The 23,196-nt window shown below is 43.9% G+C and overlaps 1 protein-coding gene across 16 annotated transcripts in view; it reads right to left on the reverse strand.

Annotated features, from left to right (window-relative positions):
• The window catches only part of CCDC88A (coiled-coil domain containing 88A), a 60,958-nt gene that overhangs the window by 10,715 nt on the left and 27,047 nt on the right, over nt 1-23,196 (reverse strand). For 14 of the 16 annotated variants that reach the window (XM_064650957.1, XM_064650956.1, XM_064650955.1 and 11 more), the window contains exons 10-25: nt 22,523-22,681; nt 20,525-20,671; nt 19,916-20,060; nt 19,120-19,304; nt 17,476-17,613; nt 14,055-15,125; nt 13,499-13,626; nt 11,115-11,256; nt 10,341-10,517; nt 9,731-9,892; nt 7,055-7,332; nt 6,130-6,273; nt 5,391-5,577; nt 4,924-5,069; nt 4,273-4,365; nt 3,877-4,091 (exon numbers count right to left, since the gene is read on the reverse strand). In XM_064650957.1, the coding sequence (XP_064507027.1) occupies nt 3,877-4,091; nt 4,273-4,365; nt 4,924-5,069; nt 5,391-5,577; nt 6,130-6,273; nt 7,055-7,332; nt 9,731-9,892; nt 10,341-10,517; nt 11,115-11,256; nt 13,499-13,626; nt 14,055-15,125; nt 17,476-17,613; nt 19,120-19,304; nt 19,916-20,060; nt 20,525-20,671; nt 22,523-22,681 (3,517 nt within the window). The remainder of the gene's footprint in view (nt 1-3,876; nt 4,092-4,272; nt 4,366-4,923; nt 5,070-5,390; nt 5,578-6,129; nt 6,274-7,054; nt 7,333-9,730; nt 9,893-10,340; nt 10,518-11,114; nt 11,257-13,498; nt 13,627-14,054; nt 15,126-17,475; nt 17,614-19,119; nt 19,305-19,915; nt 20,061-20,524; nt 20,672-22,522; nt 22,682-23,196) is intronic. The other 2 variants (XM_064650951.1, XM_064650943.1) reach the window with 1 other exon arrangement.

Below are 23,196 nucleotides of genomic sequence, written 5' to 3' on the forward strand. Positions count from 1 at the left end.
TGATTTTAGTGTTTCACCAAAATAATCTGCTTCAAAGGTGCAGATTTCTCAGATTTCTGAAAAAACCCCAAAGGAAACAAAACCATAGCAAATCCAAACGTGAGCGTTGCTGTGAGGTTTGGGGAGGGCCCAGAGCAAACTGAGGTATGTTCTATGAGGAGAATTACAGAGTTAAAATTACAAACAGCATTAAAGGATGGAGCAGTGCATATATACATATGCATTTACAAGTGCACATGGGGGACCCTGAAAGGCAAATAAAGACACCTCCCTCTCCACTGCCTCAGCCTGTGTCTGCACCCAGAGGAAGAGGCTCCCAAGGCAATGGAACCAAAGAGGTCATTCTGTTCTATTTCTATTTTTTTGGCACCAAGATGACACATGACTCTTCTGTAACTTCTATAATCCTTTAACAGACAAGATAACTCACCCCTCTATAATCCTTTGTAGACAAGATAACTGAGTCCTCTTAATTAAAAACTCCCTAATCTTATTAAAAAAGTAACCAGAGCGTGTTCAAGAATCATTGGAGTCATTTGTCCTGTCCATTAACAGAGATCACCCCCAAAAGGGCTGATTTAACTGTACCCACCAGGAAACTCCCTTGCAACTACTGATGTCCTGGAAATCCTGCACCAGAACCTGGCCTTTGTCCTGGGAATCCTGCATCAAAACCTGGCCCTTGGGAAAATGCAAAACCTGCTTGAAGGGAGAATAATGTAAGTAATGTCTGCTTAAAATCCAACTCAAGAAATGTCCTGGAATGATAATGATGATTAATACTGAAATGGCAGAGCTACAGCAGAAATTAAGTGTTCTTTCTCTTTCCAGTATTTTAAGAACATGTTCCTGCTTTCTGAGCTGAGAAGGAATGATGAGTATGGCAGAATTCCTCCCCTGATCAGGAAATCTGTTTTGTGACCCTCCTCCTGTTTGCAAACAACCCTCTGAGGAATTCTGTATTAAAATCTTCAAAGGGTTTTTTGTTCATGCACACAAGAAAATATGAGGCAGACATCTTCTAAATGTCCTGGTGATAGGAAATGGAGCCCACCAGACTTTTTTTACTTCCACTATGATATGATGTGTCTGCTCCTGGTGCTACTACCAGAGATCCAGCTTACTAAGAGCCCTCATTCCTTAGGACTTTGGTAATCACCTGGAAAGGCTACAGTGGAAGGCAGCAAAGGGAATCTGGTTTTGTCCACAGAAAACAAGAATCCCCCCTGCCTGCCCTGGGCTTTCTGTGGGAAAGCTCCGAGTGGTCCCATCCTGCCCAGAGCAGGTGTCAGGTCCGTGGCACTCAGCTGATCAGCAGCAGTGACCAGGAAGGATTTGGGGTCAGGATCTGGGAAGGAGGAGGCTGTACTTCCAGCAGAGAATGAAAAGCCAAGGTGAAGGCCTGCAGTCAGGAGCACACACATGCTCACCACCTGCAGGGACAGCAACAGCCATGCAGGACCCCCTCCTTCCCAGCTCCCACACTCCGGGATCACAGGGGCTTGGGGAATGCTGGGACACCTCAGGTGCTGCTTTCTCTGCACAACAGGGGAATTTTGGGCCAAGATCCCCTGTGAGATAACAGGGCTTGGGAACACATGAGCGTGGCAAAGTGGCCTGTCTCCATCACCACCTTCCAGAGCTGGCACACACCAAATCTCTTCATCAGCAGTGGCAGCAGCAGGGTAATCAGGTGTGGGATCAGCATCTCCAACAGGGAATGTGTGGGATAGGAACCCTAGAGCCCTTGGGATCTCTGTGTCAAATACTCTGCCCTCTAGCTGAGGAGAACACCACTGGTGTGTGCCAGGGGAGGTGAGCTGCCTTCTCCTGCCTCCTGAGGGACATGCAGGACATTTCACCTCAGCAGTTCCCGTTGGAACCACGTCCCTTCCCAGGCTGGGACAGAACCCGGCTCTTCCCAGAGCCAGCACTGCCACCAGCCAGGGTGGAGCTCCAGCACCTCAGCATGGCAGCTCACATGTGTTCCCTCCTGCAGCTCCTGCAGTGGAAGCTGCTGCTGCCAAACTGCTGCTTACAGAACAGAAAGGCCCCACAGTATCCCGGGATTTAGGATTTACAGTCCCTCCAGGAGCAGAAGAAACAGGCTGCAAAATGTGCCCCATCACTAGCACTTGTCACACTGAGATACTCTTCACTCTGAGACACCAACTGCCTCAGCAAGATTGTCAGAGTTGAGTTGGCACACGAGGCACTCAAACTCTGTCAAATCCCGGGGTTTCCATGGCGACGTGTGTAACGTGGAAGGTTTGGATCCAGAATTAGATCAGCCCTTCCAGTTTGTGGATAAACACACTGGGATTAAGGGGGACACGAACGAGGCCCACGGAGTAGAAAATTAATGAGGTCTGCACAGCTCCAAACCTCCTTTGAGGCTCAGCCAGCGGAACTGCGGCCGTGGCTCCCCGGGAGGGGGAACTGCACCCCACGGGGTCCCGGGAGGGGGAACTGCAGCCCACGGGGTCCCGAGGGGCACGAGGAGAACACGGGCACACCAAAGCCCTGCCACAGCATGACAGTGGGGACACAGAAGCAGATGGGCTGACCCACAGCGTGCACACTCACAGACACACCCACGGCAGCCCCGCTCGCCCCCCGCCCCACACCGCTCAGGATGTAAAAGCAACAGTTGCTTTTTTTTTTAAAGTTCAAAAGTAGCTGTTTTGAACCTCAGACTTGAAAAAAGCTGGGCTTCCCAACTGGACAAGTTAGCAACAAAAGTGCTAAAGTGTACCTCTGAACATACTATTGTCTCCAGTTATTAAAAAAACACTCACAAATCTGATTGAAAGTCACCCTGAAATAGCATTTTTTGGTGGTTTTAACTTTGACTAAGCTTCTGCAAGAAGCACAGAATTAAAAAAAATACATCGTAATGGCTTTAATCATTTCTAACACAGCAGATTCACAGCTGGCACGAGCCCCAGAAAAATCAACCTGCTGCTTTTTTGAAACTCAAGACATTAAATTTAAAAGGAGTAGTGCAAAGATTGGAAGTGACTGTTAATGCTCATGTATTCTGATGCTTTTACATGCACAGCCAAAATGCTTTTGGTGCATAATCATTAAATAGACCCATCACATCCTGATAACCTGGCTGCAATATTATCTCTCAAGTTGTGAGAAATCGGGCAGCTTATGACCCACACCAAGAGTGGATCATAAACAATAAAGGTAATAAATAATAATAAACAGAATCTGGCCTTTTATACCATGGGCACCCTCATGTGATGGCTGTGAGGCTCTTCCAAGGTTAGCAAATTGTGTCTGGAATATTCCATCTATCCACACCCCCTGCAACCCTTCCCACTTAGCTCTCATTTTGGGATCACTAACAATCCCCATCCTTTTAAGAGGCTGTGTCTCTACATGAACTCTTCCTGCTGCACCTTCCAGTTTGATCAGAAGTTTTCCTCACTGGTTTTGTGAGGTGCTGGGGAACACCTTCAAGCAGAAGGTATTTTTAAGGATGTTAGCACAGCCACAGCTTGGAAAACGCTTCCCAGGACAAGGGGAGAGATTCATGCTGGGACAAGAGGGAGAAACAAAAGAGGTACGAGTGGTGACATCTGACATTCCATCCAGAATCCTGCTTGCCTGACCCAGGAGCAGTGCCTGCTTCACCTTACCCAAGCACTGCAAATGCAGCTTCAACATTTAGCTCCAGAAATGCTAAAAACTTGTTCCTGCCCCAACACTCCAGGGAGTTTGCAAGAAGTCACCATAAATCTGCCCTCACATTAACTCAGGCTCTGCCCCTAAAGACTTTACCTTTAAAACCCCTCAAAAGACACAGACTTTCCCAACACTTAAGCCAGGGTTTATTAGCAGAATGAAGCGTCCTGCAGTACTCACTGCTACTCTTTTTGGTGCCCAGGGTCTGCCCATCCTCCAGGGAGTTGGAGCCCACCGAGGAGCTGTCCTGGCTGTCCTGGTGGGGCAGCTGCAGGAAGCCCTCGCTGGATTCCGAGCGCGTGGGCGTGAGGGTCACGGACTTGAGCCGCTCCCGGTTCCCGTCCTTCTTGGACTTGATCAGCTTCCTCATCTTCAGGGTGATCCAGTTGCCCCTCCTGTTACCAAGGACACAGCACACTTGACACATTGTTTATGCCCTCACGCTTCCCCTAATTCATATGCAAAACACAGACGTGGTTCTGCCCCCCTGAACTCGGGGAGAGCTCGATTTTCAGCTGGAGCAGAACAGGTCATGCCCTGAAGTTGTGTTTTGCTCTGATACGGTGTTCACGGTACCTTCGGGGTGGAGATGGCTCATAGAACTTGTACTGATCCATTATCTTCTCCTCCAGTTTCTCCTTCTGCCGCCTCAGCTCATTGAGCTTGTCACTGCAAACAGAAACCAGGATAATGGATGGGCAAAAATGTATGGAATGTGTGGACAGTGCTGTTCCCTTGGGGATCTGTTATCTCAGAGCTGTCATCTTTGGTGAAGAATTCTAATGTAACACTTGCTTCTTATTGAAAAAGCAAGAGACACAGCAAACAAGCAGACAGGTTTAACTTTATGATATAAAATTGAGAAAGTTTCCATTCGCCTTTATTACACCACGGAATCTCCCCCCTTTTTAAATAATAAATGTAATTTAGACAAGCCTGTTTTCCCTCATATTCACTAAAAAGTTGAGATTACCATTCTAAATTTGGCCAGTAGTAGAATGAGGAATAAAAAACATTTTTGTTCCCCCTCTGAATAATCAATAACAATCACAGTTGCACTGATCCTTCAGAACTACAATTATAAGGTTTTTAGTTTTTATCTGCTTTACGTTTACAATTGAAATTTTTGCTTTGAAATGTTTCAGAAGCAGCACACGAGTTTAATTCCATATCTAACAGAAGCTTTTTAAAGAAAATCAGTGTATCTCAGTGATTTTCAAAACTCACATGTACTGCCTTTGCTCCACATGGAAGAGATCCTTGCTTTCCATGTTCTGCTCCAGTAATGTCCTATTTTGCAGCATTAAAGTCTGAATTTGATCCAGCAGATGCCTGTTCTCCTCCTCCAGGTTCCCTTTGAGCTGGCTAAGCAGCTGTAAAATACATGAAATGGCCCCTGTGTACATATGTGAGTGTATTTTACACAAGGATAACGAGATCATCGAGAAAATGTGCGTCCACAAAGGCATTCTGAGAGTCCAATCCAACAGAAAACTAAATCATGAATCACCTGATAAAAGCCTCTCCGATTCTTTAAATAATTTAAACCAACATGAGCCTGTACAACAGGCAAATTAATTAGTCTCTGGACCAGCTTCATTATCTCTAAACCAAATGACTAATTCTCCAGCACTTCCCACGAATTTATGAGTCCACAAATACACTTCTATAAATATTCCAGAATTCTCACATACCTCACACTGATTATTCAGCTTTGTCGACGTAATATCCAGTTGCTGGTACTGTTCTTTGAGCTTGGAAAACTCCGCTTCCAACCGCGTTTGCTCCAGTTTGGAATTGTTCAACAGCGTTTTCAGGTTCTTGTGGTCAGTCTGGAGAACCTCATTCTCCCTCACCAGCTGACTGTAGGTGTGAGTGAGTCTGGGATTGGGAGACACCAGCACAGAAGAAAGGCAGGTGGGAATGTATTTGTTACCCACATGGCATTTCCAAGGCTCCTACTGCTCCATCAAACACAAATTCCTTACTATCACAGGCTGTAGGGAAGTCTTCCTGGTCTCATTTTCCTAGGAATGTGTTCTGCCTTGAAGCCAAACCTTCTGTGTTCTCTCTATGTTCAGGATCTCTACATCACAACTAGTTTTAAGATGCCACTTTTCAAAAGAAAAAAAAATCCTACAAACAGCCAGGATTTCTTGCCCCCAGAATACAGGATGGAAATAGGAATGGTCCAAACTTTGGCAGTCAGAGAGGTTATTGATTTAGCACAGACACATTGATCCCTGGGTTCTCTTTGTCCCACATCCCTCTGTCCCACACGCACCCTCAGGATGTAACAATTATTTTTGTGGGATCATGGAAGCCCCGAGTTGCAGCATCAGGTGTTCAGAAATGTGAAGGGACACAACACTTGCTGAGGCTGCACTGGCAGGTGCTCAGAGCTCCACTAATACACATCAGACTCATCTTTACCTTTCGTTCTCATCGCGAAGTTTTTTATATTCTGCCGCCACCGTTTCGTGCTTTTCACTTTGCTGCAGCATCTTCTCCTGTTCTGCCTTGAGAACTTTCTCCAGCTCTTCCAGTTGCACCTTCTGTTTCAGCAGCTGATTGTACCTGCACGCCAAGACAATATTTAAATGCCTTTTTGTGGACTGAAGAGAATATGGAGTTTTTATGAAATGGCGACTGTTTAAAGTTGCAAATCTGTCCTAGTTAGAACAGCTGGGACCAGTTCATCACTGGATGGGTGGAACCCAAAACTGGGTATTCTACAGCCTTCCATGCCAGTGCCCAGAAACTGTTCTCAACAGACCATTTACACCCTCTGCCCAGAGCAGCCCTGACTCCTCAGGCTATAACTGGGTGTTAAGAGGCCCATGAGACAGGAGGATGCTCCTGTGCTCACACCCAGTGTGGAACTCCCCGCCCTGAGGGAGGCACTGGGCATTCCTGCCTGAACTGGAGGATAGATAATCTTGGGGTCTTGGGACTTTTTTAACCACTTGTGGGATCCAGAGGAAGACTGAGACCACCACTCTCAACCAGACTGCAACCACCACTCTCAACCAGACTGCACCAGCACTCTCACCAACAGGTTTTTCCCCTCTCCTTTTCCTTTGGACTCAGGGGGCCCAAGGAACACCACTCTGTTCATGCCCCAGGGTGCTGGGTTATACATTTGGGTTTTGTGGGTTAAAACCAACTGTTTGTCTGTATAATTGTATTTATTATATTATCTTATTAAATTGTTATTCTGATTTATAATCTCTCCTTTGAGTTGGGTTAATTTCCCCTGCTGGTTTACTTTTAAACCAGCACAAAATCTTGAGGATTTAAGTCAAGCTAGTTCTACCCAAACTCGTTAGTGGTTGCTGCTCAGCAGGGCAGTGCTCACCTGTCCTCCAGGTCCTTGTGCTCCACCTCCAGGTTCTTGTGGGCGGCCTTGAGGCTGCCGTGCTTGGCGATGAGCGACTCGTACTCGGCCGCCTGGCGCTCGTGCAGCTGCTCCAGCTTCTCGTGGTCCTTCAGCAGGGCCTCGTACAGGCCCTTGAGGTCCTCCCTGTCCTTGAGCACGCCCTCGTTCTCGTTCTCCAGGGCCGACTGCTGGATGAGCAGCTGGGCGTTCTGGTTCATCAGGGACGTGCTCTGGGAGTTCAGGGTGGAGTTTTCCACCTGCGGCCACAAACGGTTGTTGTGAGTTAATTTTGTGGTCTGGATTATTGTGTCTATCTCCTAACCCTCAGTGACCTTCTGGTTGTTCCATTACCTGCCAGCCTTTCAGGGGAATACTCTTTTCTTACACCCCAAGACAGCTCCAATTCAAAGTATTCCAGGAATATTTTTATGGTAGTATTGCAGGAAAGCACTGAACCATATGATTAAATTGATTCGATTAATCAATTAAGCACTAGTTAATTTGATTAAATAATCAAATTCTTATTTACCTTTCAATACCTGTTAAAGTGCTATCTAGACAAGAACAACATTTTCCTCTGGCATCAAAACATCTGGGAGAAATGGCTCCTCAGTGATCCTATTATAAGCCAAATCTGTGACATGACTAAAATAAAAGGAACTTTCATGCTGGCACAGAGATCTATTTTTAAGAACACCTCTATTGTAGAGAATCTGTATTGTCACCTTAAAATCTCTATGGTGCCCACGTACCCTTTTACAATGAGAGTTCAAACAGGAGCACTCATTTAACAGAGAGAAAGGGAAATAAAATAACAGCAGCTGGAAGGAACTCCCCACATTCTATTTTGTATTCTTTTGTGGAAATAGTTCAGAATTATGTCAGAGCAGTATTAATGTCTATTAACACACTAAAGCCTTCAACATTAGACAAATTTAAAAAACCCCAACCAACCCACAACTTCACTTTTTGTGCCTCTGGAAAGATTAACCAAATTTAATCCTTGGATATCTTGTCACCTGACCTGTATCAGGCTCATTCCCTTCTCTTTCCTATTCAAGAGACGAAAACCACAAACTCCTGAGGCTTCTAAAACCCTCGGGCTATCTATTAAGGGAAAAAAAATTCCATCTCCCACTGCAGTGCCTGCTGTTACCAGGGAACAAATCCCTTCCTGTTGGAACTGCAGTGCTCTTTGTTACACAGGAGAAAGCTGAACCTTTCCCTGGAAATGAAGTCATGTCTCACGGCACGGCCCAGGCTGAATCCCGAGTTTTGTCAGCTCCCAGTTCCCCCCTAAAACATCCCCTCTCTTGTCTGCTCCTCGTGGGTACCAGCAGGGAGAGAAGAATTAGCTGCCAGGAGCAGTTCTGACAGAGATTTCACTTCAGATGGGGCTGATAGTTCTGATTTTCAGGAACATACCCCCCCTTTCAGTTTAATCTGGAGTTGATGGAGAGCTGTCTTGCCGGAGAGGAAAGGCCTGTGCCATTGTGCATGAGGCAAAAAAGGAACTGCACAGATACTCCTGGGGTTTTCTGACAAATGGGGTTACAAAATACTCAGAGTTCTGAATCCCAGAGACAAATCCTCCTGTGGTTAAAAGGGGATATTTCCATGCCCCTGCCCACTGCTTTTGAACAATCAGAGAAGGCCCAAGAGTCCTGTTTCCCTGGAGTGCTGTGCACTGACGAGATTTCAATGTGGCAGCACAAAGTGCAGCCCTGGGACAACTGGGTTCTGCTTCCCAGAAAGTCAGGATGAGAACTCCAGGCCTTCACCAAATGCATATTTGCCTCGTTTAAAAAGTCCCTGACGCCTGGATTTCCACCAGCCCTCCATCCTTTCTGACTCTGCTTCTGCTGCATTGTGGACTTTTTGCTCCCTCTTTAAGGAATTTGGATTCTTAGAACTCCAAAAAGCAATCGATCCATTAGCAAGAACATTTCACTTCTAGAGACAAAAAAGAGATATCTATTTAATAACCCTACTGAAGCAGGAAGGACAACATCTGAATCTTGGCCATGAGAGCTGCAAGATTCCAGGTGAACCATTTTAATAATTTCCATGGTCAAACATCACCTTTCTTTTGCCTCTGAATTATCTACATTCAGTCTTTACATATTTAGGTAGGGGTTGCTTTGGGTTTTTTTTTAGTATTCTATATTTTTTTAATATATATGCTATACTTTAGTAAGCATCTTGATTTTCCTCTTAGGTATGGCTCTGCCTTTTTTTTTTTTTTTTAAGCTACTTATAAAAAGAGACAAAATTTATTACAATCTCTCTGGACACACCACTTCCCTGACCTAATTTAGATGTATAACTAAAATAAAAAAACCCCAAGCAATCTTAGAAGGCTTAAGAGAAGGATAAGAGAACCTACCCTACTCATAAGTATATAAAATTGAGAGTTTAAAGAGTATAAAGTCAGGAGTTTAAATTGGACAAACGTGAAGGATTAAAACCAACTTCTAGGACTGGAATTATTCACCAGCAGACAGACTATTATTTGTCCTCTCTGAGTGCAGATTATTCCCACATTACCTTCTTTCCCAGGTCAGCACCAGAAGCAAAATGTGACTTAGACCACATTGATTTTGTCGGAAAAACAGCCGTAATTTTATTTTTGGGAGCCAAAGGGGAAACCCTCACCTGGAGCTTGGCATTCTGAGTCTGCAGGGTGGTGTTCTGCTCCTGCAGGGACACACTCTGTCTCTGCAGGGCCAGGATCTGGGCCTGCAGGTTGTTGTTCTGAGTCTCGAGCTGCTTCAGCTGCGTCTTCAGCGCCTGCTTCTCCGCCTGCAGCGTCGCGTTCTGGGCACGAGGGGAAAACAAACACAGAGGGGGAGCTCACAGCTGCTTCTCCAAGGGATTCACGGGGTGCAACAACACTGGGGATCACCCTCCAGGACCAAGGAACACACAGGGTTATGATGGAAAACCAGGTAATGAGTGTTGGACTTCTGGAGGGACAGCAGAGACACCTCCAGGCCCCAGGAGAATAACGGTTAGATCAGAGGGATTTAAGAGAGAGCTCTGCATCCAAAAGGGCAAATTCAGGTTTTCATATTTCCTTTGAAATGCCTGTCAAGTGTTTTAAGGCATCCCTCAGAGCAGAATCCAGCTGCTCCATAAACTATTTAACTCGGATTCCTCTTGGGATGTGAACCAAATGACAAATGACAGACTTCACCAACACTCATTTGTAGGACTGCAACAGCCAACAACAAACAACCACAGTCACATTTAAATCACATCTTACATTCCTCTCCACTTCAATTAGTCTGTCTTTAACTTTCAGCAATTCTCTGGTCGTTTCCTGATTTTCCTTCTCCCACTTGCTGACGGACTGATTTTCTTCTCCGCTTCTCGGCGGGGAATTCTGAACCATCCTCTCCTCTTCTTGTCTTTGCTTGAGAGCTTCGTAGTTCTTTTTCACCTGGAATTATTTAAGACAACTCAGATTAGGTTTAGAATTTCCCATTTTAGACATCCTAATTTATTACCTGGCCGTGCCACTTCTCAAAGAATAGGGAGTTCTATGTTACTGTGACTGTAAATTTGCTTTTTGTACTTGTCTGGGGAGATGCTGCACAAATTACTTATGGGTATGGATAACTTCACCCTAACAAACATTTCCTAACAGCAGGAGACCTCTATTTCCTATTTTATTTCAGTGTTTTCAACTGTACCCCCCCAGTTTTATAATAAAATCCTACAGCCAAGGCAACTGCATTTCTTTTTTTAACCACTCTGCTCAGGCTCTTGAAGGCAGGTGGGGAAATATAACTGGAAATGACTTCCCAAATCAAATCAGCCCCAGATAATTTATCCAGCTGACATTTTCAATGAACAATGAATAAACTCTACAGCTTTTCATGCGATTCCAACACAGATTTGAAAGCAGGCACACCTTTGTCCTGCTTTCCATTACCTAAACAACAGCCAGCTTTTCTGCAGCCTTACCCAAAACCAGGAATAACAACAGCTCACACAGGAACCATTTAATCTCCCAGAAAAATGCCCTTTTCCTTACTGTTTTCAGCTCCTGACGCAGCTGCTGGTTGAGATTTGTGGACTCTTCCAAACGAGCCTCCAAAGCAGCGATTTTCTCTTCTTTGATTTCCAGAGACTTCTTGAGCGTGGATTCCAGTTTGGACTCCAGGAGCTTGTACCTACTGGTCAAGAACAAAAAAAAAGTCCATGTTTTCCAAACCTATTTGAGGCATTTGAACCCTGGAACGAAGCCTCATGGCCACCCTCAAAAATGCTTGGGAGTCAAGAGCATGGAGACCCCTCGGTATTCCCAGCGAGTCCCATGCCTGAAGCTGACAGAAGATGGTAGGAAAGCCCATTTTTGACTCCTGCTTTCTTTCAGATGTGTTTTAGGCACACAAAAAGAGGGGGCTGTTTATCTGGATCATTACCCTGGGTGTGGTGACTGCACTCCTCCTCCTGGCTCCGCTCCAGAGGATCCAGCGGGGACCCCAACGCAATTAGGATGGGAAGGATTTGCAGAGCAGGATTTCCCTCAGTTCCCATTCCCTGCCAGCTCACAGAGGGAAGGACTGTGCAGGTGCACACTCATCTGGTGCCTGACTGTGCAAATTGTGCCCTCAGCCCAGCTGCTGGGATTTTAAGACTGTCAGCACCCCTGACGGGTAAAGCTTCCATTTATCACCATATTTACAATATTGTAGGGCACCCAAAAACCCCAAAGTGCCTATTTGGGACAGAAGTGGTCAGATTTAGGCTGTATCAATTTATAACTGTGTCCCCTCTACAGAAAATACTGAAAACCACACTCATTAATCACTTGAAGCAGTTCAGTCACCGTGCACAAGGCTCAGAACCTGGAACACATCCCACTGCTCCCCACAGCTGGAGAGAACAAACCACTAATATCCCCCTTTTTAATGCTGGCTGCTGAAGGATCTATCAGTTCAGTGAAGGGCACAGACTGCAGGAGGCTCCTGAATGGACAAGAGCATTAGATCCAGCCAGGAACTGGAGCAGAAGACCAATGGGAAGAGAATTAATAAGCAGAAAGCTGTCCAGTGGCATCAAGTAGAAGGATGGGAATCCTACATTTGAAGATATGACAAGTAATTCTCAGGGATTTCAGGAACAGTAGGCAGCCTATGACTAGTGGAACATAAAATATTTCACCTCCTTGAGCTGAAGCACAGATTTGGTTGGAAATAAGAATTTCTGTAACTGAAAAGTCACAAAATTACGTAAAAAAGACAAATAGCAGAGATCCAATATCCAGTTTCCCTTTTGAACACCTAACAATGAAAGATGGCACAAATTTTCTAATGTCATTGAGACCTGGGTATTCAGATTCAAAGTCCATGAATGTGTTTGTCCAAGGACAACAGACATTGGAAAGACAAGGGAAAATGGGAAGCACTTCCAAGTTAACTCATAAAACGTGGCCAGTTTAGAGCCCACTGGAAAGACTGAAGTGCCACCAAGAATATTCATTAAAAACACAAGCAACTCTCCCCAATTAGGAAGAGAAAAACTGTACATTTTTCATTTCCATCATCCAAATGACCGGACTAGAAAAAGTTCTGAAGCCTTTCCTGAGCTCATCTGGGAGCTGAGAAAACAAGAGGTGGTAACAGATTCACCCCCAGGACTCTGGCACCACCTCAGTAACAGAGCCCTGGCAGCAAAAAAGGGAACCATATGGGTTTTTAATCCAGTTATGTGGGTTTCTTTTGACACAGAAAACCCCAAATCAACCTACACGTTCATGACAATCAGTTGTAACAACAGATCACCCCACTGAACAGCACTGGGCAATAAAGCTTGGCCAGAGGCCCATGATACTCTGCTTTTCTCCTGCCACAGGTTTTCCCTAAATCCCTGGAGGGTAAGACAGAAGAGGAAAACCCAGCAGAGGAAACAGATGTCAGGGTAGCAGCTGGTTCCCAATGGCAGGTGTGGAGGAGGGATGGAGCCAGCACCAAGTTCTGGAGACACTCAAGGACTGGATACTTCCACCAGGGCCAGTGGGAACGCAGCTTCCTTTTGTAGGAGGGATTAGTTGTAAGGAAAGAGTGAGACAGTTCAAGGTGTAAAAACTATCTGTGTCAAAAAGGAAAAAAAATACACTTTGAGCTGATTATCTCTTACTGCCACTGTTCCTGCTGCTGGCTGGAACACGAAACATTTAATTATAATTAACTGGATCTACTGACATACTTCAGAGTGAGTTTCTTAGCAACAAAAAGTGGCAACTCACTGTCACAGAATGTAACAGCACATCAGCTCTCTTATTCATTTCAGAGTTCCATTTTGGGTCTGTGAGTGTGCCCTAAAAATCCCAGAGAAGCACAAGCCCGTTTTCCCTTCCTGAATGAAAAAGCCCCTCCTCTGCTCTCTCTCTCAGGTGGGCCCTGCCACCCTCACCTGTCATCACTGCTCTGCTCGTCCTCCAGGAGCCGCTCCTTGTTCAGGCCGATTTTCTCCAGCTCGTGGGCAAGTTTCTCCAGATCGTTGTTCATCTGTTGAGTCTTCAGTTTTTCATTCACCAGGTCCTTGCAGAGAAGGAAACACAAGTCAGTGTTTCCACAGAAATCTAATAACGTAGTCTCAGTTCTAGGAGTGCTCAGACAGGAGCCTTTGATCACTACATGACTTGAATAATTCAGCGTTAACTCTCCCCTCCCTCCAGTTGTCAGCTCTCAGCTGGATCAGACACTACACTGCAACTATGATTTCACTGTACTCTCTTCCTTTCTGTAGAATTTCCCTTTAAATTTGGTCTTGAGCACGACAGTGAAGGGAAAATGTTTGATAAATTGTGATTATCCAATGCTTTCCCTGCTGTAAGCACAAAGATGGTGAGAGCACACAGATTAAAGCCTAAAAACCCACAAAGTAGAGCCTTTTTTCAGAAACACAGCTCTGATTTCTCCCCATGACAAGCAGATTATGGTGGAAGAGTAATAACCAATTTCTTTACCTCTCTCAAGGTGACCAGGGTTTTCTTATCAATGGTTGCTCTTTTCACCAGTTCCTTATTTTCCTTCTCCAGTTCTTTCAGGCGCAGACAGGACTCTTTGTACACCACGATTTCCTTGAACAGAGATTTATTCTCCCTTTCCAGGTTACTAATCTTGACATTGTTCTCCTCTAAAGTACTATCTTTAATCTCTGCCTGCTGTCTAAGCCTTTTATTTTCCTTTTCTAGCTGTTTCTTATCCTTCTCCAGTTGAGAAGTCTCTTGCTCTAACAACTTGTTCTCCTTCTCCAACTGCTCCAGGCGCTTACTAGAGATTTTTAACTCTTCCAAGTTCTTCTGCAGGGTCTGATTCTCAGACTCTAAATCCTGGAGCTCGCTTTCTAATTGCTGAATCTTCTTATTGCTGTTTTCCAGGGCCTTCTGGAGCCTTTGGTTTTCCGTGTCCAGCCCTTGGTAGCTGACCTCCAAGCGTTCAGTCTTCTTAAAAGAGGCTTTCATGAGCTCAAGGCTCTTTTTGAGCTGCTCCTTTTCACTCTCCAGCTCTTTATTTTCCAACTGTAGCTGTGCCACTTTCATGCTTGTACACTTCAAGGATTCAATTGTCCTCCTCAGCTCCAAGTTTTCCTCGTCGAGCTGCGCGTTCTCCTTTTCCAAGGACTCCAGCTGGAAAGTGAGGTTTTTTAGGCTGTCCAAGGTTTTTTTCAGCTTTCTGTTCTCCGTCTCCAGGTCTGAGTTCTCCTGTTCCAAGGCCTCGATCTTCTCACAGGTGATTTTCAGATTAGTGATTTTTTTCTGTAGCAGCTCGTTCTCCTTCTCCAGCCGATGCAGCTCGTTCTCCAGCTCCTCTGCCCTCTCCCCTTTCTCTTTGTAGTGTTCCAGTTCTTTCCTGACTTGTTTTTTCTCAAACTCCATCTTGTTTAACTTACTGCTGGTCTCTTTAATGGACTCGTGAAGGATTTTGTTTTCCTTTTCAATCTCCTTCATTCTTGCCTCGGCGCTGATCTGTGAGCGTTGCCTGAGAGAGGCCACGGTTTGATTCAAGTGCTCATTTTCTTGTTCTAACAGTTTAATCTAATTTGGGGAGGAAAATGGTGAACTGGTGAACAACACACCAACAAGGAATTAATTCATATACAAACTGAAAGCTGCTAAGACAGTAAGATTACATCACATTTCCCTTTTGAGTTAAAAAACAAATTTTTGACTCTACTGGTATTTCTTTGAAGAATCATAAACATATATGCACCCAGGTGGAAGTCTGACAACAAAGTAAGTCAAACTGAATCTTCAAATCTCCTCTTCTTTAATATCAATACACAACACAAACCCAAAACTTAAAAAAAGCACCAATCAAACCCAAGCTTTATCTGTGCCTCAGCAGAATTGCATTTCCATTTGTGGATGAATTAGATTTAGATTATTTCTCTTGACCTCTGTAATTATCAGGGATGTTAATCCACAAAGAACAGGAGTCAAATTCTAAACCCAACCTGAGATGAAGGGAGGTGTGGGAGCCACAGAAGCAGCTTTATTTCATTTGGGAAAGGCAGAGGTGAGGTGTGGGATACGAGGGAACCCTGATCACACCCAGCAACAATTTGAGAAGAAACACAAAGCTACACTGATTTTTGACTTAAAAAGAACCCTTAGACACACTGTTCCAAAACAGCTTCAGAGAAAGTAAATCATATTTGAATGAGGAAACATATTCCCAGATCTGCCTCAGGGACAAAGGCAGAACTCACATCTCAATTTTTAGTATTTATCGAGTTGTTCGGTTGCTCCAAATAATTTGGAGCGATTTGGACACGTAACAACAGACAGCAAAATGCAGAGAACTGTTTGGATCAATATTTAACTGTACACTAATAACCCAGTGTAAGGGGTGTTTCAACAATAAACTCTGCTGCAGAAAAGCAAAAGTGCTGCTTGCAGTGAAAAACAGAGCAAGAAAATTATAGACTGTTCTCTCCTAGTGGAGTGTGGATGTAAAACTATTAATTACACACCCATGGCAATGCCAAACTGCTCTGAAAGGAGCCACCAGCAACCAACTCCCAGCTCGGGAGCACCTGGTGTGTCCCTGAACAGCTGGAATTGCTTCCCATGGATTCTGCTTCCATCGTCCCAGTTTAACACAAAATCATCAGGAATGGCTCTGTTTTTGATGAGCTCAAATGAACCTCACTCCAGTCCCATCCAGGATTTGTAAGAGGTGTGGAAGATGCTCCTGAGCCACCAGCCCTCTAGTAGGTTGTTTTAAAATATATTTATTATTTTGAAGCAGAAACAGTCCCACTGAAATGTCAGTCCTACCCCAACATGTTTAAAACAACATATGTACCTTTAAATTAAAGTAAAGCTTCAGTGCCAAGCTTTTTTTTTTTCTTCTTCTTTCTTTTCTAAGCCTGGAATTTCATTTACTGATTAAATCAGGCCTTTAAAAACCTTCAGCATTCTGAAACAATATTCTGTATTTCAGAATGCTGTACTTTTTAAATTGCACTTAAAAATGGCAATGTCATCAGGGGGTGCAAGTGGCATAACTACATAAAAAGATACACATGAAAAATAAAAGGTAACTCCAGTTGTAATTCTGAAGGACACGATTACTAAATATGGGATTCCCAGAAGTTTCCAGGAGACTTTTTTCCACGTGTCCTCTGGACTGCTCTGCAGACACCTTTAGGAGGTGCCAGTGCCCACCAGGTGCAGGCTTCATCATTTACAAAGACCCAGATGCCAGTTAAAGTGAAAATTGAGATGTAAGTTCTGCCTTTATCCTTGAGGTAGATCCAGGAATATGTTTCCTAGGAAGAAGATAATTCCTCCCGATTTCCTTTCTCTGTTTCGGAGCAGCGTGTCCAGGGTTTTTTTTTAACTCACAAATCAGTGTCACCTTGATGTGTCTCCTCTCAAACTGTTGCTGAGTGCCATCAGGATTCCCTCACATCCCTGAGATCACCTCTGCTTTTCCCAGAAATAAGCCCAGGTAGTGCCAGCTGGGAAACATTCCGTGGAGGGGGCAAGGATGGAGCTGGATGTGGTGGATCCCCCCCGTGGGACAGGCTGCTGGAATTGTGATGAACACTGACACTGCTCCAAACGCTGCCCAGCCGCCTGGGACCTGTTCTCCTCCATGGAGAGGTGTCTGCCTTCTCTCCAAACTTCCCAAATTCCTGTCTTGGCTGAGCCACACCCTCGGAGCAAATGCCCAGCCCGCAGAAGCCCCAGAAGGGTTCTAAACCCCCCCAAAAGTTCTAAAGCAGCAAAGCCACGGTTAAATGAGTCCTGTCTCTCACTGCAGAGCTCAGCAAAGCCCACAAATCTGCATTTACAGTCCCCTCCTGCCTGGGAAAACCCACAAAAGGAGAACCAGCAGAGCACAAAGCAGAGGGAAAACTCGGAATTCCACCCTCACTTGTCGCTCGGAGTTTTCTTTAAGTGCTTCCAGTGTCTTTTCAAGCTGTGCTTTCTCTTTCATCAAATCCTTGCTCAGATTTTGACTGTTCTGAAGACTTTGTTTCTCTTGGCTCATTTCATTCTCCAGCTCTTCCAGCTGGGAAAAGAGAGACAAATTTATTTTAAAATGCACTTAAAAAATGACAGTTGTATTACTCTTAGCTTGAAGGCACCCTTGTAGGAATCAACATATAAAACACAGAAGAGAACACATAAAATGGAATTTTCTCATCTTTAATTGAGACAACTAATTTCTTCTGGGAATACATTTACTTCTGCCAGAATTTTCTCCCTGGCTCAGCAGACTGTATCTATAAAGCACTTTTGCATAAAAAAAAAAAAGAAAGGGTCAGGTTTTCTCAAGCTCTGGATATTTCCCTAAGCATCTCTTTTTTTTTTTCCTCTTAAAATTTCATTTCACTGAGATTTATACTGTTCCTCCAAGTCCCTGTTAACTTATAAAAGGTTGAATGCTGTTTGATCTTACTTAACTATTTCAAGAGATAATTATGATGATTCCTTGGGAATTCAATATTAGGTTGGTTTTGCCAAACGGTTCCAAGTCAGTGTCACCAGACAGCAAAGTTATTTAAAATTTAAAATACCCAAGCATGATTTTTCTTTTTTTGGTCACACTTAAGTCATAACAAGTTAATTAGAAGCAACACACACGTTGCACTTTTAAACAATCACCTGCTGGAAGATCTATATTCAATGTCCACATAACTCAGACCCCACACAGGGGGAATGTTTAGGAACAGATCACCTGAATTAGGCAATAATTGCAGCTAAATACTGAGAAACAGGTTTATAAAAAGGCAGTAGGCTGGAATTTGTTCCTCCATGAAGCAATTTGCTGACCTGAATCCCATCTGTGTGCTTCTCATCCCTCTTCCTTCCTTTTGTACCCCTGGGGCACTGCACAGAAACTCAGAGAATTATGGAATACAGGAGGGATTTCTTTCAATTCTCCCTTTTTTTTTTCTAATTATCTCTTACCCACTCTAAGAATAGTCTTTCACTTGGAACAGCTGCTGAAGGAAAAGCTATTTCAGGAACTTTAGACATTTCACTCCACTGTAATTAGCCAGGTGTTTTTCCCCAAATTTTTATTTTCTATAAATATCCCTGACTGAATTAGTCTCTTTGATAGATATAATTTGAGCAGTAAAACACTCTGGATCAGCATGGATTAATCTGACAAATTCCTCTCTTCACCTGCTCCTCAATTCCTTGACCCACCTTCTTGCTTTCTCACCTAAAAATGAGGACACAGGCCCAACTTTCCACATGCACTTTCTCCTGCTTAATAGTTACAAAAATTAATATTTCCAAGTACCCCAAAACACTCTCATTTCTCATTATACCCCAAATATGTTCATATTTTTCCCTCAGTGGTGTAAGAATCAACTGGTCACATTCTTACAGGAACAAACAGGCAAAACCCAAAAGAGAAAAACCACTTTGAGGCGATTTTATCTTTTACCATAACACCACTTAGGACCTTGTCATACTGCACCAAAAATAACAGCAACTGGTAAAATCATCCTTTAGAAAGAAAACAGCCCCCAACACTAGGCAGCTGACACAGAACTCCCATTACCTTTTTGCTAAGTCTTTGGTTTTCCTTCTCCATTTTCAGGATCCTGGAACTGCTGCCCTCCACAGAACCCACGGTGCTCTGCAGTTCTTCCACTGTCTTCAGCAAACTTTGGTTTTCCATCTCCAGCTTCAGCAACCTGCTGGATGTCAGCTCGTTCACCTCATGGCCCAGTGATTTCTGGGGCACTGCAGGAATAAAACACCAGTATTACACATAAAAATAAAAAGGATTCTTAACCTGGGGTTCTCGTGACTCGGCATTTTCAGACTTAGGGGATTTAGCAGCCTTTGAAGGCCCTCCAAGGCCTTCTTGGATTAATCACCCAGCAGATGCATCAAAGAAAATGTTCTGCTCTCCCAATGTTCCTAATCCCAGCAGAGACTTGTTTCCCACAGCTCAGGGTGTATCTCTAAATTTCCACAAGGGATCCAGTGTATGACCAAGCATGTTATACTGGGATAATCCACATTTTTGCCACAGCTATCCCTGCAAACAACTTCTTCTTAACTCTGAGAACAACAAAGCCAGAATAGTCCTGATCTGCTCTGAATGGCAAAATAAAGTCACTTCAAGGTATCTGTGGGGTTTACACCTCTATTTAACTGAACAAGAGTGACAAGAACAGACTTCTCATGCAGGCTGTGTCTCCAAGGATACCTGGGAATGAGCACCTCTCCAGAGGACAACAGACTCTGTACTTCAGAAACAAAGACCTTTCATTTCCTAATGCTGTGCAGCCTCTGAAATGGCAATTTTCCCATTTCCCCCCTTTGCAGCATTAACTGGGCATTTTTACCTTCAGAGAGTTCAGTAGTCCTGTTGATCTGTTCCAGTTCCCAGCCAAGATGCAAAGACTCATCCATGCTTTGTTTCTGAGCCATCTCCAGGGTCATATTCTCCTCCATGAGCTCCTCAATCTTCTTTCTGTCCATGTCACGCTCCTGGAAAATCATTGCAAGTATCAGAAAAATCTCAGTGTGTGCCAAGGATTTTATTCTCTGGTACATCACAGAGAAGTGTAAAGTGCATTTTATGGTTGGCTAATGGGATCTTCTCCCTCCCAAGTGAGAGAGGGAAAAAATGGCAAAAGCAGGGAGAATTTTGGAGGGAAGAGGAACAACCAGTAGAGAGGAACCTCTTCTCATAACCTACAGCAATGGTTCTTCACCTTTTCCAAATTCACTTCTTTCCAAGTATCAGGAAAGAGGGTATCCAGGATAAACACGGGATTTAAGTGACAACAGTCTTCTCATCCAAAAAATTGATCCTATTGCTCTTACTAATGTGTCAGTAAACCAAGAGGCCCCTTCCTTCTCTCCCCCACTGTTTTGGAGGTTCTTTTATTAAAAATGGGCACGAAATTCAGTGTGCATCAAGTGTCTTGTCACCCTGCCCTGACACTCACCATCTCCATATCATGCAATTTAGCTTTTAATTGCAGATTCTCCTTCTCTAACTCGTGCAGTTTGTCTGAACGAGCTCGAGTCCCCTCCAACTGATCTTCCAACATTGTCTTTGTTTCCAGCAGCACTTGATTGTCTTCCTTTAACTCCTGCAAGAATTAAGCAACAACAACAACAACAAAAAATCTCAAATCAAAAGTATTTCCTTGTTCACACAAACTTCACCACCAGTTTTAGAAACCTAATGCCAGAAAGATTCATTTGGAAGCTGTAACAGACTTCTTAGAAAACAAGACATTTCTGACAACAAAACTTCACATAAATTAGATTAAATGCTCCCTAAACCATTAAGAATAATGAAGGTGTTGATAATCATAACCAAACATAACTATCTCTGTGATTTGAGCTGTGATTTGGGAAGATGTATTGCAAGTACAGCCCATAATTAGGTTTATAGGCCACTGGGCCCAGAGTCAGGCCATGATGCTGAAAATGTACCCACATCCCTAAAATACAACCAGCCATTCCCAAAGGTCCTGAACACCTTTAATTTCTGCACACAGAGGATTTCTTTTAATGGCACCTGATGACAATAACGTGTAGAAATAGATGATTGGCAATTCTAGTCATGATACAAAGACAAAACTTTTCAAACTTCAGCACAGTCAGCTGCAAGATCTGAAAAAAGATTAGTGAGTAAAACATAAATATTTATCCATCACACTCCTCCCCACACAAATATTAACTCGTAATTATTATTATTATGAAGCAAACCCAACTGATTGACATCTGCCTCTACTGAAAAATCAGACAGTTTACAAGCTTGAAACACATCAACAAATTTTAGGGTTTTTACTAGTTCAAGCATTCTATGAAAATGAAATTCCCACTGGTTTCAAATCCTGTACACTAATCTCTTTTCCTCTCCCAGTTTTCTTATCATATGGCATTTGCCCAAGGAACTTGGCATTTACAGACAGAATGGTGGGCTACTAAAACCCTGCATGTTGATTTGTTTCCTAAATTATTAATTCCTAGAACTGTCAGTCTCCCTTGCCTGGTGTCAGCACAGCTTTTTTCAGGGTGTTTTATGCATGGAATACCATTGTGCTGGACTCATTTATGTCAACAGCCACCATTTCCTCAAGACTTTACTTAAAAAACTGTCTTCCCTTAGGAGACTCACAAGAGGAGAGTGAAATGATTATATTTACAGCATTTTTTAAATTAATCTCTCCTTGGGTTTCTCAATATATCCTACACAGAGGATTCCACATAACATTTCAACCGTATATAACTCTGAACATACATAAATATGTTTATTTTCATATAGTTTGGCTAGTTTGGATTTTTCATAGGTTTTTTTTTTCCTTAGCTCTTTGCCAGAGTTTTTTTGTGTTGGGTGAAACCCAGCAAGAGTTCTGAGCTGCTGGAATTGTGTTCTGAGGGGATGTTCCAGCCCCTCTCTCTGAGGAATGCAACATTAATGTTAAAGGGACAAGGGGCACCCTGTTCCAGAGCTCTGTTCTGTACTAATGAAAAGAGAACAGAAAGGACAACTCAGTAGTCATGAATTAGATAGAATGGACATCTGGGGAGATGAGGGAGCTGAATCAGGGGGGTTTTCCAAGCTCCCAGTATGTAGTCAGGAAAAGTTGATGACAAAGAGGACCCTCTTGAGGCTGAAGGACTGGAAAGACCACCAGAGGACTCCCTAAAAGGACAGTTCAGCCTCAAGCTCCACCCAGACTCCATCTATTACGAATATGATAATTAAGATTGTGAAATTAAATGAATATGCAGGTATAGATGTTGTAATCACTCATAAAAACTGTATCAATCACCTGGCTTTTCACTGAGAACTCGGGAGCTGCTTTGGGAGCTGGTTCCCCAGCGTTGCTCACAATAAATACCTTTGCTGCCTAAAGACTCAAAACTGTCTCTGGGCAGTCTCGTTTCTGCCCATTTTGGCACCGTGGGGCTGGGGACTCGGACAGTACCTCCACTCTGGCTTTGTAGAACTCGATGTCGTGGAGCCTCTCCTTGTAGCGGCCGACCTCGCTCTCCAGCTTGTCCACCCGGATCGCCTTCTCCCGCAGCGCGTCCAGCTCGTCCCGGTACACCCTGGCGGAGCGGGCGTCCGACAGCAGGTTCATGTTCTGGGAGCAGGGAAACACAGGCATTGCAGGCAGGAGGTGCCCCTCAGTTAAAGGCAGGGATTGCAGAGGAACATCAGCTCATTTGGACAAAGGGAAAGAAGAAGTGGTGTTCGGGGCGCTCGATCCGGGTGATGGATTTCCAGGAAAACGCCTGTTTCAAGGGCTCCTGGTAATTTTACACACTCACATCCTAATCATAAACTAAACAGATGTTTTCCCTCACTGTCAACACACAGACTCGAAGTACAAAGGGAAACCAGACCAAATTTGAGGGTGTTGATTTTGGGAATCCAAGCTCAGAGGATACGCTCTCGGACACAGTTTTTGTGGAAACAAAACAAAAAAAAATGAGAGAAGAAATACTAACCTATCTCAGAGTATTTTTTTCCAGCATAATATACCAAATAAAGGAATAAATTGCACCAAATCATGTTCAGAGTGCAAAATAAAACAAATAATATTAATGAAAATGTACTTATTAATACCAAAAAAGGGAACTGTTCTGGTAGAGGCAG

The sequence above is a fragment of the Pseudopipra pipra genome, chromosome 3 (assembly GCF_036250125.1).
Source record: "Pseudopipra pipra isolate bDixPip1 chromosome 3, bDixPip1.hap1, whole genome shotgun sequence".
NCBI lineage: Eukaryota > Metazoa > Chordata > Aves > Passeriformes > Pipridae > Pseudopipra > Pseudopipra pipra.